Consider the following 17,540-nt stretch of genomic DNA (forward strand, 5'->3'; position numbering starts at 1 on the left):
TACGAATTAACCTAACGGGATCCCATTTGATATGCCAACTATATATACATCCCTCCTCAAGTTGCGTCGAAATCAAATCAAATCAAAGAAAAAAAAACCTCAATATGTCTAAGCTTACGACATTTGTTCCTCTCACAAAACTCAGGCCATTCAAAGACAACTGGAGAATTCAAGTGAAATGTTTACATTCGTGGAAGCAAAACACACCTTTTGCAGGTGATACTTTCGAGATGGTGTTAGCAGATCAATGGGTAAGTTTTGTTACACACGTTTCTTCTTTCATTGTATTACTAATGTCATGAATCTAACTAATATGACTGTGTTTTTGTTAGGGTAACAAGATCCATGCTACTAGCAAACGATCTCTCATGCAACGGATTCAACGTGTCTTACCTATAGATTCTTGGGGAGTTATTGAACACGTTACTGTGACTCCAGCTGGTGGTCAATATCGAACAACCAACTACAAATACAAGATGGTTATAGCAGAAGACGCTGTGCTATCAAGATCGGATTTAGTTGATGATAGAGTTTTCATATCGCTTGCTAATTATGAAGAAATTGAGAATGGAACCAAAAAGCAAGCTTTTCTCATTGGTAATCTCTGTTTATGTTATATTCATATTTTTTTAAAACTATACTAAAATGCGTTTGATATACATCGTTACCTATGTTTCTATTTGTTATCTCACAGACGTGATAGGAAGAATTCATGACCTTGGTGATGTACAGACTGTACAAGTTTCTGGCGAAGACAGAAAGAGGGTTCTGTTTCGCTTAGTTGATGCAGAGTTAGTTTCAAAACATTTTGATTTTGTTATCTTATACACTTTATTTTTTTCTTTTCTTTGACTAAATATCATTCTTTGATATCGTTAGAGGAAACAATCTTGCATGCTGTCTGTGGGGAACATATGCTGAGCAACTTGAACCGTTTTCTGGTCACGGAAAGGATCAAACAATTATTTGTTTGATCAGGTTTGCAAAAATCAAGGAATTTAGAGGTATTTGTTTTGACTCTTATAACATTAGTTGATTAATTTTATTTCTTTTTGATTGAATTCAAAGCCTATGTTTAATGTTTTATAGGAGAGCTGCAAATCACTAATGCTTTTGATGCGACACGACTGTTCCTGAATGCAGTGATCCCTGAAGTTTCTAATATAACTCAAAGGTTTTGCTTCTGTTATGATTATGATTTATATATTATTACATGCCTATCTTATAAAACTAATTTTTAAATGTACAAATTGAAATGCATTTAAGGCTGTCAAATGATGATCTCTCTGTTGCTCTGGTCCCAAAACCGTCTGGAAAGAAGGATGGTAAGAGAATTTTGTATAACCGGAATGATGCTGAAATCAAAACAATTGCAGAAGTCGCTGAGGCCAATCAGGTACATCTAACCATTTTTCCGAATGTAATTGTTTTGCTTTATGGTTATGAATATTTGAATAAAAATCCGCTTATGATTTTATAAAATATTTAGGTGGAGATTTGCAAAATAATATGTACTATTGAAGCTATAGATACAGATTGGTCTTGGTTCTACATTGGTTGTAACCGGCACCAAAAACGTGTACTTAAGATTCCTAAAGTTGATTATGGAAGGATGACAAAAAAAGATAAGCCTATGTTTCGTTGTGAACTTTGTCGTTCTAATATCAATACTGTTGGACCCAAGTAAGTGATTATATTTACTTGAACTAATTGTTGAGAGTTCAAATATTTAGCAAGATCAAAGTATTCTTACTATATCCGATTTTTTTTTTTTAAGATTCAAGCTACATCTGGTTGTGAAAGATGACTCTGCAACATGTAATGTGATGTTGCTAGGCTCTGTTGGTAACTCCATCGTTGGAGTGGATGCTGAAGAATTATGGGATGGCTCATATGAGGAGGTATATATTTTTTTATGACTTTGTGTTTTGCAGTTATTTTTTTCTACAATAATAGTTTAGATTTAACCCCATATATTTCTACTATATATCAGATTGAAGATCCAGATATACTACCAGAACCTATTCTTAGTTTGGTCGGCAAGTCTTTCTGTTTTGGTATTTCCATATCCTCAGACAATGTCACAAATGGATCCGACACTTTTGTTGTTTTAGAGGTTTGTTCTGGAGATAAAGTTCTTACTATCCAGACAGACTCTCAATCTAATTCTGATATGGTCACAACTTCTTCTACCATGTCATCTGGATCTGTAAGTATATTTTTTAATTAATTTATGCTTTACATTTGTTATTAGTGTGTGCTTTTTGATAGTGTCTAACGAATTCCTTGAAATTAAAAACTAATTTAGGCCATGATGTTGGATCAAATTTCCTCTGATGAGTGTCCAACTCCTATAACAAAGCGCAAGGATGATGATTGTGATCTACAGGACCTAACATCTTCTTCCAAGAAACAATGCACCAAGATAATCAAAGAAGAGAAGATCAAGAATGATTAGGCTGAAGATCAAGTTTCTATCCAATATCAAACTCCTTTCGCTTATTTTGGTTTTTTTTGTTATGCTTTCATTTATTCCGTTTTTTGAATTTGAGGCTTTGTTTTTTTAATATTTTATTGTGTTATTTTGAAAACTTTATTTAATAATAAGATGGGTTTTTATGTCATTTTTATGCATTCTTCAAATTAATTTTTAAGACAGTATATTGAAATTCCTTATTACTAATCAAAACAAGAGCCTAACTAACCAATCAACTCATATAGTTCTAATGTAAAACTATACTAACAATCGTATTTCTAAAGGATAATAAGTTTGGTAAGAAGAGTTTACCTGTCTATAAGAGTATGAATGTTCGAACCTGCTCCATCATTGTTTGTCATCGGATCTGTGATTCCAGTACACCATAAACGTTTTTAGAACGAATAAATGTCTTGCGAAGTAATTTTACTAAAAAAGGCCATATCAATCTTACTAATATATATAGATCCGATGGTGAATAAAAATGAATGTTACAGATGTTTAAATAAAATAATTCATGGATTAAACTTCCTTATTTTAACTATTATCCTACATCTAAGCAATTTATATATTGTCAATCATAAATTATGACCAGAAAAATAGGAGATTACCTGAATATATGCAAATCTCATAGTAAGCTAATCCATTCTTCCCAGAAAATCTTTCTGAATAAATGCCGTGGAAGGAACATTCCTTCATCCTCATACTCAAGAGATGAATCGCAAGAGAGGAGACTTTCAGGGATTAGTCACTGGAAAAGATAAAGGAAAAACGATGATTGTCAATGATATGCCTAACCTTGAAGAGATTCAGAGGTTTTCTAATCCCATCTCAAACCAGCCGATTCCTATAAGTTCTATCTACTACAGACTCTTCGAAAATATTGAGAATCACAAAGTTCCAAGCTACACTATTCCTCCATATCAACAAATAAGCAAGCTTTCACCACAAACACCTTTAAATAAAAGAAGATGTATCCTTGGTAAGTCATTCATCCCTAATGAATATTAAGTATCATCATGTACAATCAACAAGATATAAAAACTGTTTTTCATTTTCTAATGTTTCAAAGGTCTAGAAAAGATAAAAGACCAAGTGAATGACACCCGGTGTTTAGCAGCTGCTTAACCTCATTATCAAGTAAGTGTTTGTTTGTTTTTTTACTGTGTATATATAAATATATATAATATATATTCTAACATGCTCATTTTTCATAATCATTTTAACCTTCTTTAATATTATAACAGAGGATCTACAAAAGAGGAGTTTCAAATCTATGAAAACTAAGGCTTGCCATCAAACCAGAAGTTCAAGTAATGTATTGAAAGACATTACTAATACAGCACATCTGAGGAAAAAACAACGCAGTTCATCATCAGATAACTTCGATGCGTCAGCTCAGTCCATAGAAGAAGAAGATGAATTTGTCGGAACTGATTTGTTTGGAGGTAACAAGACCTTGAAAACAAACGATTTTTTAATGGACTGAGCTGAGTGATAATATAAGAGTATTTTTTCGCAGGGATCATTGATACAGATAGCCAGCAAGTCTTTGAATGTTCTTCTCTAGAGAATACTGATACAGAAAATGATGACTCTGATTTAGATGATCCTATGGATTTTGAGCCAGAGGTTGAGCCAAACGATAGAGAGAGAGTGGCATTGGATGCAGAACACACTGTTGGTGTTGTAAAGGCGCCAAAACCTTCTTACCAAAAGTATTATACTGAAAACGGTATTGGTTTTGTTTGTTTTCTTTATTCAATGACATGTTTTCTGTTTCTATATTCTTATTTACGTGTTTCTATTTTGATGTCAAATATTTAGACTACTTAGATGAAGGTGATCCAGACTACAAATGTTCTCATTGTGGTGCTATCATGTGGTATGGAGAAAGGCTAAACAAGCGGAGAAACGCAAAGAATCCTACATTTTCATTATGTTGTATGCAAGGACAAGTGAAATTGCCGTTGTTGAAGGAACCACCAACAGCCTTAAAAAATCTGTTGCAAGGAGATGATCCAAGAAGCAGACATTTTCAAAAACATATAAGGCCCTACAATATGGTTTTTTCCTTTACTTCTCTTGGTGGAAGAGTAGAGAGGTCTCTGAAAAAAGGTAGAGGCCCTGATATGTTTCAGCTTCAAGGAGAAAATTATCATTTATTGGGTGCTGGTATCACACCACCTGAGGGAGGTACACCAAAGTTTGGACAGCTATATATAGTTGATACGGAGAATGAAGTTGAAAACAGAGCAAAATGTTTAAGGTATAATATTTTGTATCTTTCGGAAACTGTGCTTTTAATAGTAGTACGATTACTAACATTGTCTCTTTTTATATTTTATGTTAGCCTGGGTAAACAGAAAATTCAAGTCAAGAAAAAGGATCATCTCAGAAAAGATATAATAGAGACTTTGATGAAGATGTTGAATGAAGTCAATCCATATGTTAAAAAGTTTAGATCAGCAAGGGACCGCTTCAACACAGATCCTGAGAACTCTTTTCATATGAGGATTGTTAGTGAGAGGTTAAAGGATGGAAGGACATATAACACACCCACAGCTTCAGAGGTTGCTGCGCTGATTCCTGGAGATTTTAGTCTTGATATGGACAGAAGGGATATTGTTCTACAAAAAAGTTCAGGAAAACTACTGAGAATAAACGAGATTCATGCTTCCTATCTTGCACTTCAGTATCCTCTTTTGTTTACATATGGTGAAGATGGATTCAGACTTGGTATTAAGAAATGAGCAACAGAAAAGACCAAAAAACAAAAGAAGCCTAATATCAGTATGAGGCAATGGTTTGCTTTTCGCCTTCACGAGCGTAAGAATGAATCTCATTCTCTCCTACATTCTAGAAGGCTATTTCAGCAGTTTGTGGTGGATGCCTTCACCACAATTGAGTCTAATCGTTTAAGATATTTGAAGATGAACCAGCCTTCTTTGCGATCAGATAGCTATGATTCTATTAAGGAGTCTGAGAACGCAGGAAAAGAGGATATGAATGAGCAAGGAACTGAGTTTACATTACCAGCTTCATTCGTGGGGAGTCCTAAATATATGAAGAATTGTTACTTGGATGCTATGGCAATATGTAAGCATTTTGGATTCCCTGATTTTTTCATCACTTTCACATGTAATCCCAAATGGCCAGAGATCATAAGATATGTTAAGGCAAGGAAACTAAAGGCTGAAGACAGATCAGACATTATCTGTAGGATTTTCAAGATCAAACTTGATTCTTTGATGGATACTCTAACCAAAAAAAATATATTGGGAGAGACACAATCATGTAAGTTAAACCTGTTTGATCTGTATATTTATAAAAATTCCAAACATTTGAATTTATATAAATTGTGACAAACGATTTTTTTTTTTTACAGCTATGTACACTGTTGAGTTCCAGAAACGGGGTTTACCACATGCTCACATTCTCTTATTCATGAAGAAGTTAAAGAAGCCTACAACAGCCGATATTGACGACATTATTTCTGCAGAGATTCCTAACAAGAAGGAAGAACCAGAACTGTATGAGGTCATTAAAGATATGATGATTCATGGTCCATGTGGAAGAGCTAATACTAATTCTCCATGTATGGAGAATGGTCGTTGCTCTAAGTCATATCCTAAATCATTTTCTGAGAAGACCACTATTAACAAAGAAGGTTTTCCGGTTTACAAGAGGCGTGAGCAGTCACAGAACTTTGTTATGAAGAGTGGAGTGAGGTGTGACAATCGGCATGTCATTCCTTACAACCGGAAGTTATCTCTTCTATACAGAGCTCATATCAACGTCGAGTGGTGCAACCAAGTTGGGTCTATAAAGTATTTATTCAAATACATTAATAAGGGACAGGACCGTGTCACAGTTGCTGTTGAACCACCAGACAACATTGTTGCAAGTGAGTTAGGAGATGTTGAGATTACTAAAGAGAATCTTGATAAGAAAAGAAATGAACTTAAGGAATTCTTCGATTGCAGGTATTATTACCATTGTTGTTCTTTACAGTATACCAGTTCATTAATTTAGCCACTGTTTTTTTACCAATATGTTTTTTTTTTCAGATACGTGTCAACATGTGAAGGAACATGGAGAGTATTCAGATTTCCTATTCACTATCGATCAACTGCTGTTGAGAAGCTTAGTTTCCATCTCCCTGGAAAGCAAGTTATTACATTCAGAGGGAAAGACAAATTGAAAGCAGTTGTCACCCGAAAGCTCATTGAAAATACAATGTTCTTAGCTTGGTTTGAGTTGAACAAGACTGACTCCTTCGAAAGAACATTGACCTATGCTCAGATCCCAAGCTTCTATACTTACAATAAAAGGTTAAAGAAGTTCAACAGGAGGAAACGAGGATTTGCTTTGGGGAGGATTAACTATGCTCCTAGGACCCAAGAAGATGCTTATTACTTGCGTGTATTGTTGAATGTTGTCAGGGGACCCACGAGTTATGAGGACATTAAAACATACCAAGATGTTCTCTATCCGAGCTACAAAGAAGCATGTTATGCTCGTGGGTTATTAGATGATGATCAGGAGTACATTGATGACATAGTAAGAAGAAGTTTTGAGAGCACAGCAAGTGAGCTACGGAAAGTGTTTGTTATGATGCTTATGAGTAACACTTTATCTAAGCCTGAGTCAGTATGGGAAAACACTTGGATGTTTTTATCTGAAGATATTGAGCACTCTAGGAGAAGGAATTTTAATAGACCAGGTATGTTTTTAGATTTTAAACTTGATTGTTCAATTTAGCTACATGAATTTACGTTTCAAGACTTATAATTTTAGTTTCTTTCTTGACTTTTTCATATTCATTTTAGGTCTGATGCTGAGTGATGACGACAAAAAGAAGTATGCTTTACTTGAGATTGAAAAAATCTTGAAACGATCTGGAACTTCACTTGCAAAATTTGATTCTATGCCTAAACCGCCAAAGATAAGTATCCACGATGAAAATGTCTTGGTGCTAGATGAATGCAGCTATGAGCGTTCTGATTTGTTAGAGACTCTTCGAAGAGATCTGCTGAAGATGACTTGCGAGCAAAGAAAGATATATGAGGAGATTCTTTCTGCTGTTAATAAAGGAGATGGTGGAATGTTTTTTGTTAGTGGTTTTGGTGGAACAGGGAAAACTTTCCTATGGAAATTGCTTTCTGCAGCTATCAGATCCAGAGGAGATATTGTTCTAAACGTGGCTTCGAGCGGCATTGCATCACTGTTGTTGCCTGGTGGTCGGACAGCACATTCCAGATTCGGGATTCCTCTAAATCCAGACGAGTTTTCTTCATGTACTATGAAGCATGGAAGTGACCAAGCTAATTTAGTGAAAGCCTCATCACTTATCATCTGGGATGAAGTGCCTATGATGAGCAAGCATTGTTTTGAGGCTTTGGATAAAAGTTTATCTGATATTGTTGGGAAACACGACACACAACCATTTGGTGGAAAGGTTATCGTGTTTGGTGGTGATTTTAGGCAACTTTTGCCTGTTATAAATGGTGCTGGTAGAGCTGAAATAGTTATGGCCTCACTTAACTCATCCTATCTTTGGACGCACTGCAAAGTTCTTAAGCTCTCCAAGAATATGAGATTGCTATCAGCAGGATTGTCACCAGCAGAGGCAAAGGATCTTCAAGAATTTTCAGAGTGGATATTAAAAGTTGGTGATGGTAAACTTTCAGAGCCTAATGATGGTGAGGCAGAGATAGAAATTCCCTCTGAATTTTTGATTACAGATTGTAATGATCCTATAGAAGCAATCAGCGAAGAGATTTATGGCACTGCAACTTCATTGCATGAAAAGAAAGATCCAAATTTTTTTCAAGAGAGAGCTATCCTCTGTCCAACTAACGAGGATGTTAATACAGTTAATGAATATATGTTGGACAAGCTAGAAGGTAAATTGCGGTATTTCATCTATTGATTTCGCAGAAGTTGTAGTTGACTCTTATTCTAAGAATTTTTGTTTTCTATTTCAGGTGAGGAAAAAATTTATAACAGTGCTGATAGCATTGATCCTTCTGATACAGGTGCTGTGAACAATGAAGCTCTTAGTGCTGATTTTCTAAACACAATTAAGGTTCCTGGTTTACCAAACCATAGTCTTAGACTGAAGGTTGGTTGTCCTGTTATGGTTCTGAGAAACATAGCTCCTACTGATGGCTTAATGAATGGGACGAGACTGCAGATCACTCAGCTAATGGATTTTATGGTTCAAGCTAGGATTACAACAGAAGAGAGGATTGGGGAGATAGTTGATATTCCTAGATTGCTAATAACCCCTTCTGACACCAGATTGCCTTTCAAAATGAGGAGAAGGCAACTGCCTCTTGCTGTGGCTTTTGCAATCACAATCAACAAAAGTCAAGGGCAATCACTATCTAAAGTAGGTCTTTATCTACCAAGACCTGTCTTTTCACATGGTCAGTTATATGTTGCTGTTTCTAGAGTGACTTCCAAAAAGGGATTGAAAATTCTGATTTTAGACGAAGATGGCAAACCACAGAAACAAACTAAGAATGTTGTTTTCAAAGAAGTTTTCGACAACCTTTAACAGCTGAGGTAACATAATTTGTCTATCTAGAAGTTTTTTTTTTTTTTTCAGTATATGTTTTGGTGCATAATTCTCACATTTTGTTTTTTCTGAAAGAAAGTACAGACAAATACTAAAATTATTTTCTTATTTTGATCGTTGCAGGTGAAGTTCCTGTTATATGTGGTGGATGAATGCTTGCTGGTTCACTAAGTTCTATTTTCTTTATGCAAACAACATTTATTTGTTTTACCAAGTCGCTTCATAACAATAAGACTGTTATATTTTTCATTTAGACAAACGCATGCATTCTATTTGGTCGTTTTTAACCATATCTAAATGAAGCTGTTGTTATCTAAGACAAATATCAATGAGGCATTTCTTCCTCAAACATCTTAACTAAAACCAGGGTTCCCTAATCTAAACAGCAATATCTATACTGTCCTATTTGTTTCACCTTACGAAATAGCTAGAGTAGATCAGTAATTACTAACCTCATTATAACTCTGTTGTCCTGTAATCATTGTAGTCTGCTTTTGCATCTTCATAACTGGTACTTGGTTCTCTCCAGGAAACTTCCATGTCCATTTTCTGGCAAATACAAAGTTAATCCTACCAATAAAGATTCTGGGTTAGCAGTTTAAGTTAGTAACATGAACATACGTTCCTATCAGGATTAAAATGTCTGATGTTTTTAATGAACTGTGAGCATAAATTTCATAACTGGTACTTGTTTCATCCTATGAATTAGTTATGATAGAGAAGTAATTACTAACCGTATTCTCAGGTGTGTGTTCCTCGGGTTTTTGTCTTCCATTATATTTGGATTACTGAAACTTGGTTCTCACAACGTCCAAATCAAACATGCGTCACATTTAAAATGACATAATATCAGCTATCAAACGATTGACAGATGTTATGTTATATAAGATCGTGAAGGAAAAAATAACCAGCTATGAATCACTCAGACAAGTAAAAACCAAACATTTATACTTAAGCCAGCGTTCTTTCATAATCACAAAATATTCAAGATGGTCCTACATTGCTTGGTACTTATGAATTTGTTGTGATAGCTAAGAAATACTAACCGTATTCGTAGTCTTTTGTTCGCCAAGGTTGCTGGCTTACTTTGCATCTGGATTACTAGAAATTGCTTCACACAACGTCCAACTCAAACATGCGTCACAATTAAAAAGGATAATATCAGAATTGACACAATTGTATAAAAATAGATACAGAAATTTTAAAAACTGTTGATTTTGACTTTACGACCTTATGTCTCTAAAGACGAAGGTTAATTGCCGGCATACTCATTGAGACTAGAGATCTATCATTCCATAAGAGAAACAATCAAAAATTTTAGGGAAGAAAACTATTCATTGAATCTTAATCAAAATAATCGATTATGAATCTAACCTTTGATAAAGTAGATCGATTGACTTAACAAATAGAGTGACCAAAGTTAATAAACATCTGTTCATTGGAACAAAGATATATGAGTTGTTGACGAAGTGATCAAGTACTGTAACGAAGCATTCCGTGGACAAAGCAGAGCTTATACTGAGTCTTGACAGGTCTTCATGATTAAACCGGGACCGTGCTATATCTATCCGACAGAAAGCTCTTCGTATGACCCCTTCAGTTGATTTTAAAAACCATCATAACACAGAATCTAGAACAACAAATCAAGATAAATAATTTCAACCTAAACCTCCAAAATCATACCTGTTTGCAAAATCGGTTGTAGTTCTCAATGGATCTAACCATCTTTCCTCTTTTGAGAGAGAAATTCAACCCCCTGAGATGGAACTTATCGCCAGAAAGCGGACGGCACCGACAGAGAGATCTGTGTTAAAACGGAAACCAAGAAGTCGTGCAAAGAAAACTGTTTCTGTTTCTTTTCCCGGAAAAAAAAAATTGGGCTTCGATTAATATTTTAAGCCCACTAATTTGAAGTCAAAAATAAATTGCCTATTTCAATGAATCTAAATGGGCTTTGTATATATAATTGTGCACCCGAATACTTTTTGTGAATGTTTTTTGGGTATGATTTTCCATAATTTGTAATTTTTGCTGTAAATTTTTGTTTAAAAAAAATTAAATCAAATGTAATTTTTAAAATAATTTATCACACAAATTTTATAGTATAATTTAATAAAACACCCAAAATCTAAACAAAATACTCTAATATTTTAGATTTAATTGTTTAATGTAATATTTTAGTTTGGACTAAAGATCTAAATTGTTTAATTTACTCTAAGATCAAAATTAATCAAGTTGATTTTTTTATTGACAAAGTAAAAGTTAAAAAAGTACAAATGAAAAAGAATGCAACTAAAATTTAAAAATTCGACACTTAGCAAAATGACCAAGATACACAATATATCATAACTCAATAACCTATGAAACATTAACCTACAATTCTATAACTACCAAAAATATATAATTTTACAAAATATACACCCGCGCGGGCGCGCGGGTCAAAATCTAGTTATAAATTATAAGGGAATATTTTAGAATTCTTGGAAACTCAAACGATAATATTTTTTTTTTGTCATCAATATACAAATTCAAGTGACTCTGTAAACCAAGAAGGAAGCTCTGTATTTATGTGAATGATGTTAAATGATTGTTTTCTGGTACTGTGTGCGACTATATGTCTTTAAATTCTTCGTCTGAGATACATAAATGATCTCCAAGCTGAGGAAGCATTCTTTCAAAAAATTAATGTCTTCAAGATAAAACCCAAACACTGGCCATTATTCTAGTTCTGAAACCATCTTCACCAATTGAGAATAATATGTTTCAAACGTAACCGATAATATTTCATTTGACATATTATTGGCTGGGTTTCCAAATATTTTACAATACATGTAATATAGTAATTATTATTATATATATGCACTAGTATGTAAGCTGAGAATTCCATAGTAAAAAACTCTCATTGAAATTGTTCTAAAATTGGATTCTACTCAAATATTACTCTATTTTTGATCGAAAAATATAGTGATGAACAAAATATAAATGGATTTATCTATTTATAAAGTAAACCAATATTTTATTCTATTATAAAAAATAGAATACCATTAAACCATTTTTACTTGAAAAACATTATTTCAGAGTTAAAAATAAAGTGGACTTGAATATGCTCTTGAAATTTTCTCATGTCACATCAGACATTTTAAGCTTTGTTTACTTCAACTGTTTTGAGTTTTGTAAGATAATTATGCTTATTAAACCGTATGTAGATAGCTGGATGTTGGGGTCAAAATCGGTCACGACAGAATCAATGTCTGAAAGTCCGTAAAAATCAGCAAGAACGTTTTTACGAAGATACTCATCATAAAAAGAATCTCTACAAGGAATCGCGCGATAAAATATTGTTCAAATCACGATTGAATCGAATTCCGGCTGTCCCAAGGCAACATACACGTATCTAAGCCAGCCATGGACGAGCTCGAGTATGGCGATCGGACCACAGACAAGCCAAGCACGATCGCTACACAGCGACCAAGCATGCACACTGCTCAGTCGCTATGTAGCGACCGAGCTCGAGCCAAGCTCAGTCGCTACGTAGCGACCGAGCACGCATCCTGCTCGGTCGCTACGTAGCGACCGAGCTCAAGCCAAGCTCGGTCGCTACATAGCGACCGAGCACATGCACGTTTCGATCGTTACAAAGCAATCGAGCTTTCCCAAACGGTCGATACGACACGAATCCATGCATTCTTGTCTACTCTTTAATGATATCGCCCGAAGACCGTAGCAAACCCATTTCATGTTTCTCGTGATCTGAAGTCATCAATCGAATTTTACATTAAAAACCGCGGAAATTTCGTTTTATCAAAAGAAGCCGTAATAAACGTTTCGAGTCAAAAGACGGCCCAAAGAGACCTAAGACGTGACTCGAAGCCCACTTACGATTTCTTAACCAAAAGCCCGTAAACCGTTGGACGGTTTATGCTTGGTTCGCAAGGAAAGATAAATGTCAAGTTTCCGCGGATAAATACGAAGTTTTGAAAGATAGTTACGAAGATTGGGAAAATGGAATATTTCCATTTTAAGCTATGACGGCTTAAGGGCATAAGGGGAAAAGCGTAAACCGACCTAGGAACGAGTATATAAGGAGTCCTAGGCGAGAGACACCAGGAAAAAGCTTTTTTCAGAGCAAACTTAGCACTTAAAGCGATTTTAGGAAATTTTCCGTTTTTGTTATTCGAGCTGCGACTCAATTAGGTTTTCGCCGTCTTAGGGTTTTTAGAACTAGGAATCTCGCCGACAGCTCTCGTAGCCTAGACACCTACCTTGTTGTAAACGCTCAAACGCATATTTGGAATAAGAACTATCTTGCTCTCTTTTTCGATTTCTTATTTTATTACTGTTCTCGTTTCGTGTTCTGAGTTCCACCAATGAAATTCACTTCTTCTTCTTCCTCTGCTCTACCCTCTGTGTTTACAGCTTCTGTATCTTCAACCAAGCAGACCTGCTTCCTAAGAAGCTTGTGAACACTATCCAACTTTACCTTCACCTCATCCATCTGATCATTCCCAAGGATGGTGGCAGACTTTTTCCTCTCAAAATCACTGTTTTTGGTGCTGTTGCTAGATGCTAGGTTTTCAATCACCTTCACTACCTCTTCTGGATTCCTGGTATTGAAGTTCCCATTGCTGGAAGCATCAAGACCCATCTGGTACTGCACCGCGATGCCTCTGTAAAAAGTACAAAGCAGTTGTACTTCATTGAATCCATGGTGTGGATAGTTTCTCTGATAAGACTTGAATATGATCCAAGAGCCTCTGAATGATTCTGAAAGCCCCTGAGAGAAGGTAGTGATCTTGCTCCTCAAGTCTTCAGCATGTGCTTCATCAAATAAATTGCATAAGAATGCATTCTTGATATCGCTCCAGGATGTGAGAGATCCTGGTGGTAGCTGCTTAAGCCAATGCGAAGCTTCTCTAGCAAGAGAGAACTTGAAGAGCTTGCATAGGAGATAATCCTCTAGGACTCCTTTGACTTTAATAGCAGATATCAGATCCTTGAACCTCTCCAAATGGTCCATAAGATGCTCGTGAGACAATCCATGGTACGATATTTGTCCTACGAGTGTGTAGTACTGCGCCTTCAACTCGGAATCCCTCTGAATAGTGGGAGGACGAATGGCTGATTTGTTGGTGTAGAACTGATTTGGACGGTTGTAGTCAGCCAACGTCTTGGGTAACGCAACCTCATCTACATGTAGAGTAGTTCCTGTAGCATGAGCATCAGACTCAGGGATTGCAGCCCTCTGAGCGTATATCCTCTGACCTGCTGCATTTCGCAGATGACCCTCCTGGTCATGCAAGTCACCATTATTATCTCGTACAATTATCAAAGTCGAAACCATGTCTCGCGACTCAGTATCGATCGATGTTTGGGATGGAGTATCGATCGATGTCGGATGGACGATGTCGGTTGATGGAAGATGAGTGTCTTCGGTCGACAGTGGTGAGCGAATATCGGTCGAAGGGATTAGTGTCTGGGTCGACAGTGTTGAACGAAATCGAGCGACGAACAATTGTTGTTATCGATCGGTGAGGAGCGCGCTTCTTTGCGGATTGAGTGCTCCAAACTTGCAGATCTAGTGAGAATAGTAGTTGGGTTTCCTTGTTGCTTTTAGTGCTGTTGGGAATGTACCTTAAAATCCAAGAAACATTTTGTGTCAGAAACTTAACAAAAATTAGATCGAATAGGCAATCAAAGCTCCCCGGCAACGGTGCCAAATTTGATACCAGTCAAGTTATCCTAAGAAGTGATTTATACTCTCTCAAATAAGAGATCGAGTTGTAGTACGTAGGGATCGAATTCACATGGAGCTAGGGAACCTAAGAAATCTAATATGATTTGTTAAGCTAGATGGTTTTAGAGATTTAAATGTAAATTGCAATTTTATATTGAACAAGTGTTTGTTCAATTGATTGGTTTGGTTGAGTTTTTGGTGCTTAAAAAGAAAATAGTTAGACATAGAGTTTTTATTCAGGAAACTTGGGATTATAATCCTACAGATGCCTAATGAGTTGCATGCATGATAATGTAAAGCTCAACTACTTAGTCAACAAGTGTATCAGCTTTCGCATGTTTAGACTTGTCTATTAACTAGATCTAATGATCTCAATTATCGTATTTCGACCAATTAGAAAGTGTCGATCGATGATCCTATAGGGATATCGATCATCGATCGATACACCTTTAGCTCTATCGATCGATTATTCAATAATGATATCGATCGACTCGCTTCTAGTTAAGCTTTATGCGAGGGTTGAATGATAGCTTACTAAGTTCCCTAGATCAGCTTTCGCCTTACTCATAGCAAGAAACTTAGCTCAGTTAGAATGTTTTCAGGATGAGAATGATGCTCTCGCTTTTATCTATCAATCCTAGGGCAGGTTATAGGTAGCTAATCTAGAGACAGGTGTTAATGAACAATCCTAATGACAATTACCACAACTCAGCAATCTATAGTTGGGGCTAATCCCTCCTAACTTATTTAAACCCTAAAATCTAACAATTGAACTACTCAAACATGGCTAATCAATTCATAACAACAGTTAGGTAAGAAAACTTCATTAGAATAGTAAATAGATATTAATGGAGTTCCAATCACAAATTATAACTTTGGATCTTCTCTCCAATCTATCATAATCCTAGAAAACCTTGCTTTGAAAATAATAAAACAAGAAAAGCACTATTTGCTTCTAACATGGTGGTAAAGCTTATATAATTAGGTTAAAACTCGTCAGGGGCAATGTTGTAAATTGGTGAAGACTTGGGCTTCAAGTCAGATGTGACCAGACAGGCTTTCTGCGCGCTTCGTTGTCGATCGATGTCAAGATATGAACATCGATCGATTATTCCTCTCCAATATCGACCGATGGTCAAACTCGATGGTCATCTCGGATGCTTGCTCCAAATATCTCCAAAATATTCTAAAATCATCACTTATACCCAAATCACTCATGGTCTTATAAATATAATAAATCAACTCTATAATATAATAATTATTAGAAAAGTACCTATAAATCATAGATGAAAATGGGTCAAATCTATGATCTATCAATAACCTTCTCCACTAAAGTCGACTGATGGCCGGCAAGAGATACGAATCTCCATATTGCACTAATAAGATTACCCACTATTACCGACTAAAGTTTTCTTTAGTGCCATCTCTTCATCACACAGAGAAAAATAACTTATTTATAATATCTTGAAACAATGTGATATATGGCACTAATAAGATTACCCACTATCATGGTGTGCTGCACTCTAATCATATTCATACACCTAAAAACTGTGCCCGTATACATTGTCATAAGCACTTAAGATCATCCCTCCGGCTGAGTGGTGAGTCTTCTAACATTTACCAGTCCGTTATTGTTGGGCATAAAATAACTAAAAAAAAAAAACCTATTGCTTAAGAGTACAACACCAGCCTCCTGCATTTGGCTTTTGATTATTGGGTCAGACAATGTTCTCCTCTTTACTAATAAAATATTTTTTTTTTCTAAAACTAAAGAAATGAATTTAGATAAGAACGAATTTTCCTACATCTAAAGAAAAAATGAAGTAATATAATATCTAAAATTAACGAAAAAAAATTCTAATATCCAAATATATGTAGAAATCAAAGTTTTCACTGACGAAATTTGTTCTAGAAGAAAGGGTAACTTTTTTTGAAGGTCCGAATTCTGTGTCTAACTACATAAACACGAAAAAGCGAAAAAGACGAAAAGAGATGTGAAATAATGATTTCAGACTGATCCCTATGAAAGCCTGCATATTTACCCTTTAAGAGGATCAAGCCAGACGTAATTCAATTTACAAAAAGTTGAACAAGAGAGCAAACTGCTTTTGCGACGTTCGTCTAGTAATCAGGTGCAACCAATAGAAAACAAATAAAAGTGAAAGTGAAAGTAAATGCTAAAGTTTCTAAGTGCATAGAGTTTTGCGAAAACTTCTCCTTTTCTTCTTTGTCTCAGCCTTGTTTATATAGTTTCTCAAAATCGGCTGAGTTCCTTTCCGTACAGATCTGTGTCTTCCATTTTCTTCTATCTTTCCTTATTTTTCGGGAGACGAGTGTATCCTTCCCGAAAATATTCAATTATCATGTTTTCTTCCAGTATCCTCTCCAATCAAGATAAATTGTCATTGACATTGGCCTGCTTCTTTTCCTAAGTTGTAAGTGGGCTGTGTCGGACAGAATTTACATGAGAACATGATGAAAAGAGGAATGAGCGATGCGAAACAGTGAGTCATGGGCGATGCGAAAGAGTGACATGCATGGTTGATGAGGAAGAGTGAGAGGCATGATAGCGATGAGGATTTGACGATGAGTGATAGGCCATGGATTTTATCCACTTTTAGCTACAGTTTATAAGGGTTTTAATAACTAATATTATGTTTTAGAGTTTATTTTGCATATTTATAGGATCAAGAGTGATTTGGAAGAAAGTAATGATTTTGGAGATAATTGGAGAGAGCATCCGA

The 17,540-nt window shown here is 35.6% G+C and overlaps 3 protein-coding genes and 1 pseudogene across 4 annotated transcripts; 3 read left to right on the forward strand and 1 right to left on the reverse strand.

Moving 5' to 3' along the window:
- The first annotated feature begins 312 nt into the window (after positions 1-312).
- Positions 313-5,249, forward strand: LOC117133884. Its single transcript, XM_033290917.1, has 4 exons — positions 313-597; positions 695-791; positions 880-1,004; positions 1,090-5,249. The coding sequence occupies exons 1-4, from the start codon at positions 369-371 to the stop codon at positions 1,239-1,241; spliced, it is 603 nt and encodes a 200-aa protein (XP_033146808.1). The 5' UTR covers positions 313-368; the 3' UTR covers positions 1,242-5,249.
- Positions 1,256-2,458, forward strand: LOC103868751. The gene is made up of 5 exons (XM_033292629.1): positions 1,256-1,396; positions 1,490-1,683; positions 1,778-1,901; positions 1,994-2,209; positions 2,309-2,458. Exons 1-5 carry the CDS (start codon positions 1,256-1,258, stop codon positions 2,456-2,458), a joined length of 825 nt encoding a protein of 274 aa, XP_033148520.1.
- LOC108871974 lies at positions 2,500-14,463 on the reverse strand. Of its 2 annotated transcripts, XM_033290915.1 has the most exons (4): positions 9,797-14,463; positions 9,515-9,611; positions 3,088-3,227; positions 2,500-2,843 (listed from the first exon to the last, which is right to left on the reverse strand). In XM_033290915.1, exon 1 carries the CDS (start codon positions 14,401-14,403, stop codon positions 13,396-13,398), a length of 1,008 nt encoding a protein of 335 aa, XP_033146806.1. In that variant the 5' UTR covers positions 14,404-14,463; the 3' UTR covers positions 2,500-2,843; positions 3,088-3,227; positions 9,515-9,611; positions 9,797-13,395. The 2 variants fall into 2 exon arrangements, with proteins under 2 accessions (XP_033146806.1, XP_033146805.1); XM_033290914.1 differs by having other exon boundaries at positions 2,500-3,227.
- On the forward strand, positions 4,188-16,593 carry LOC117133885 (annotated as a pseudogene).
- Positions 16,594-17,540: the final 947 nt, after the last annotated feature.

This window comes from Brassica rapa, chromosome A05, assembly GCF_000309985.2.
Source record: "Brassica rapa cultivar Chiifu-401-42 chromosome A05, CAAS_Brap_v3.01, whole genome shotgun sequence".
Taxonomy (NCBI): domain Eukaryota; kingdom Viridiplantae; phylum Streptophyta; class Magnoliopsida; order Brassicales; family Brassicaceae; genus Brassica; species Brassica rapa.

Excerpts from the sequence above, each read along its gene's own strand:
- LOC103868751 (XM_033292629.1), top strand. The coding sequence starts at position 1,256 with ATGCATTTAAGGCTGTCAAATGATGATCTCTCTGTTGCTCTGGTCCCA. Across the intron at positions 1,397-1,489 it reads AAGTCGCTGAGGCCAATCAG|GTGGAGATTTGCAAAATAAT; the intron begins GTACATCTAACC and ends TAAAATATTTAG. Across the intron at positions 1,902-1,993 it reads GGGATGGCTCATATGAGGAG|ATTGAAGATCCAGATATACT; the intron begins GTATATATTTTT and ends ACTATATATCAG.
- LOC108871974 (XM_033290915.1), bottom strand. The coding sequence starts at position 14,403 with ATGGTTTCGACTTTGATAATTGTACGAGATAATAATGGTGACTTGCAT.
- LOC117133884 (XM_033290917.1), top strand. The coding sequence starts at position 369 with ATGCAACGGATTCAACGTGTCTTACCTATAGATTCTTGGGGAGTTATT. Across the intron at positions 598-694 it reads AAAGCAAGCTTTTCTCATTG|ACGTGATAGGAAGAATTCAT; the intron begins GTAATCTCTGTT and ends GTTATCTCACAG. Across the intron at positions 792-879 it reads TTTCGCTTAGTTGATGCAGA|AGGAAACAATCTTGCATGCT; the intron begins GTTAGTTTCAAA and ends TGATATCGTTAG.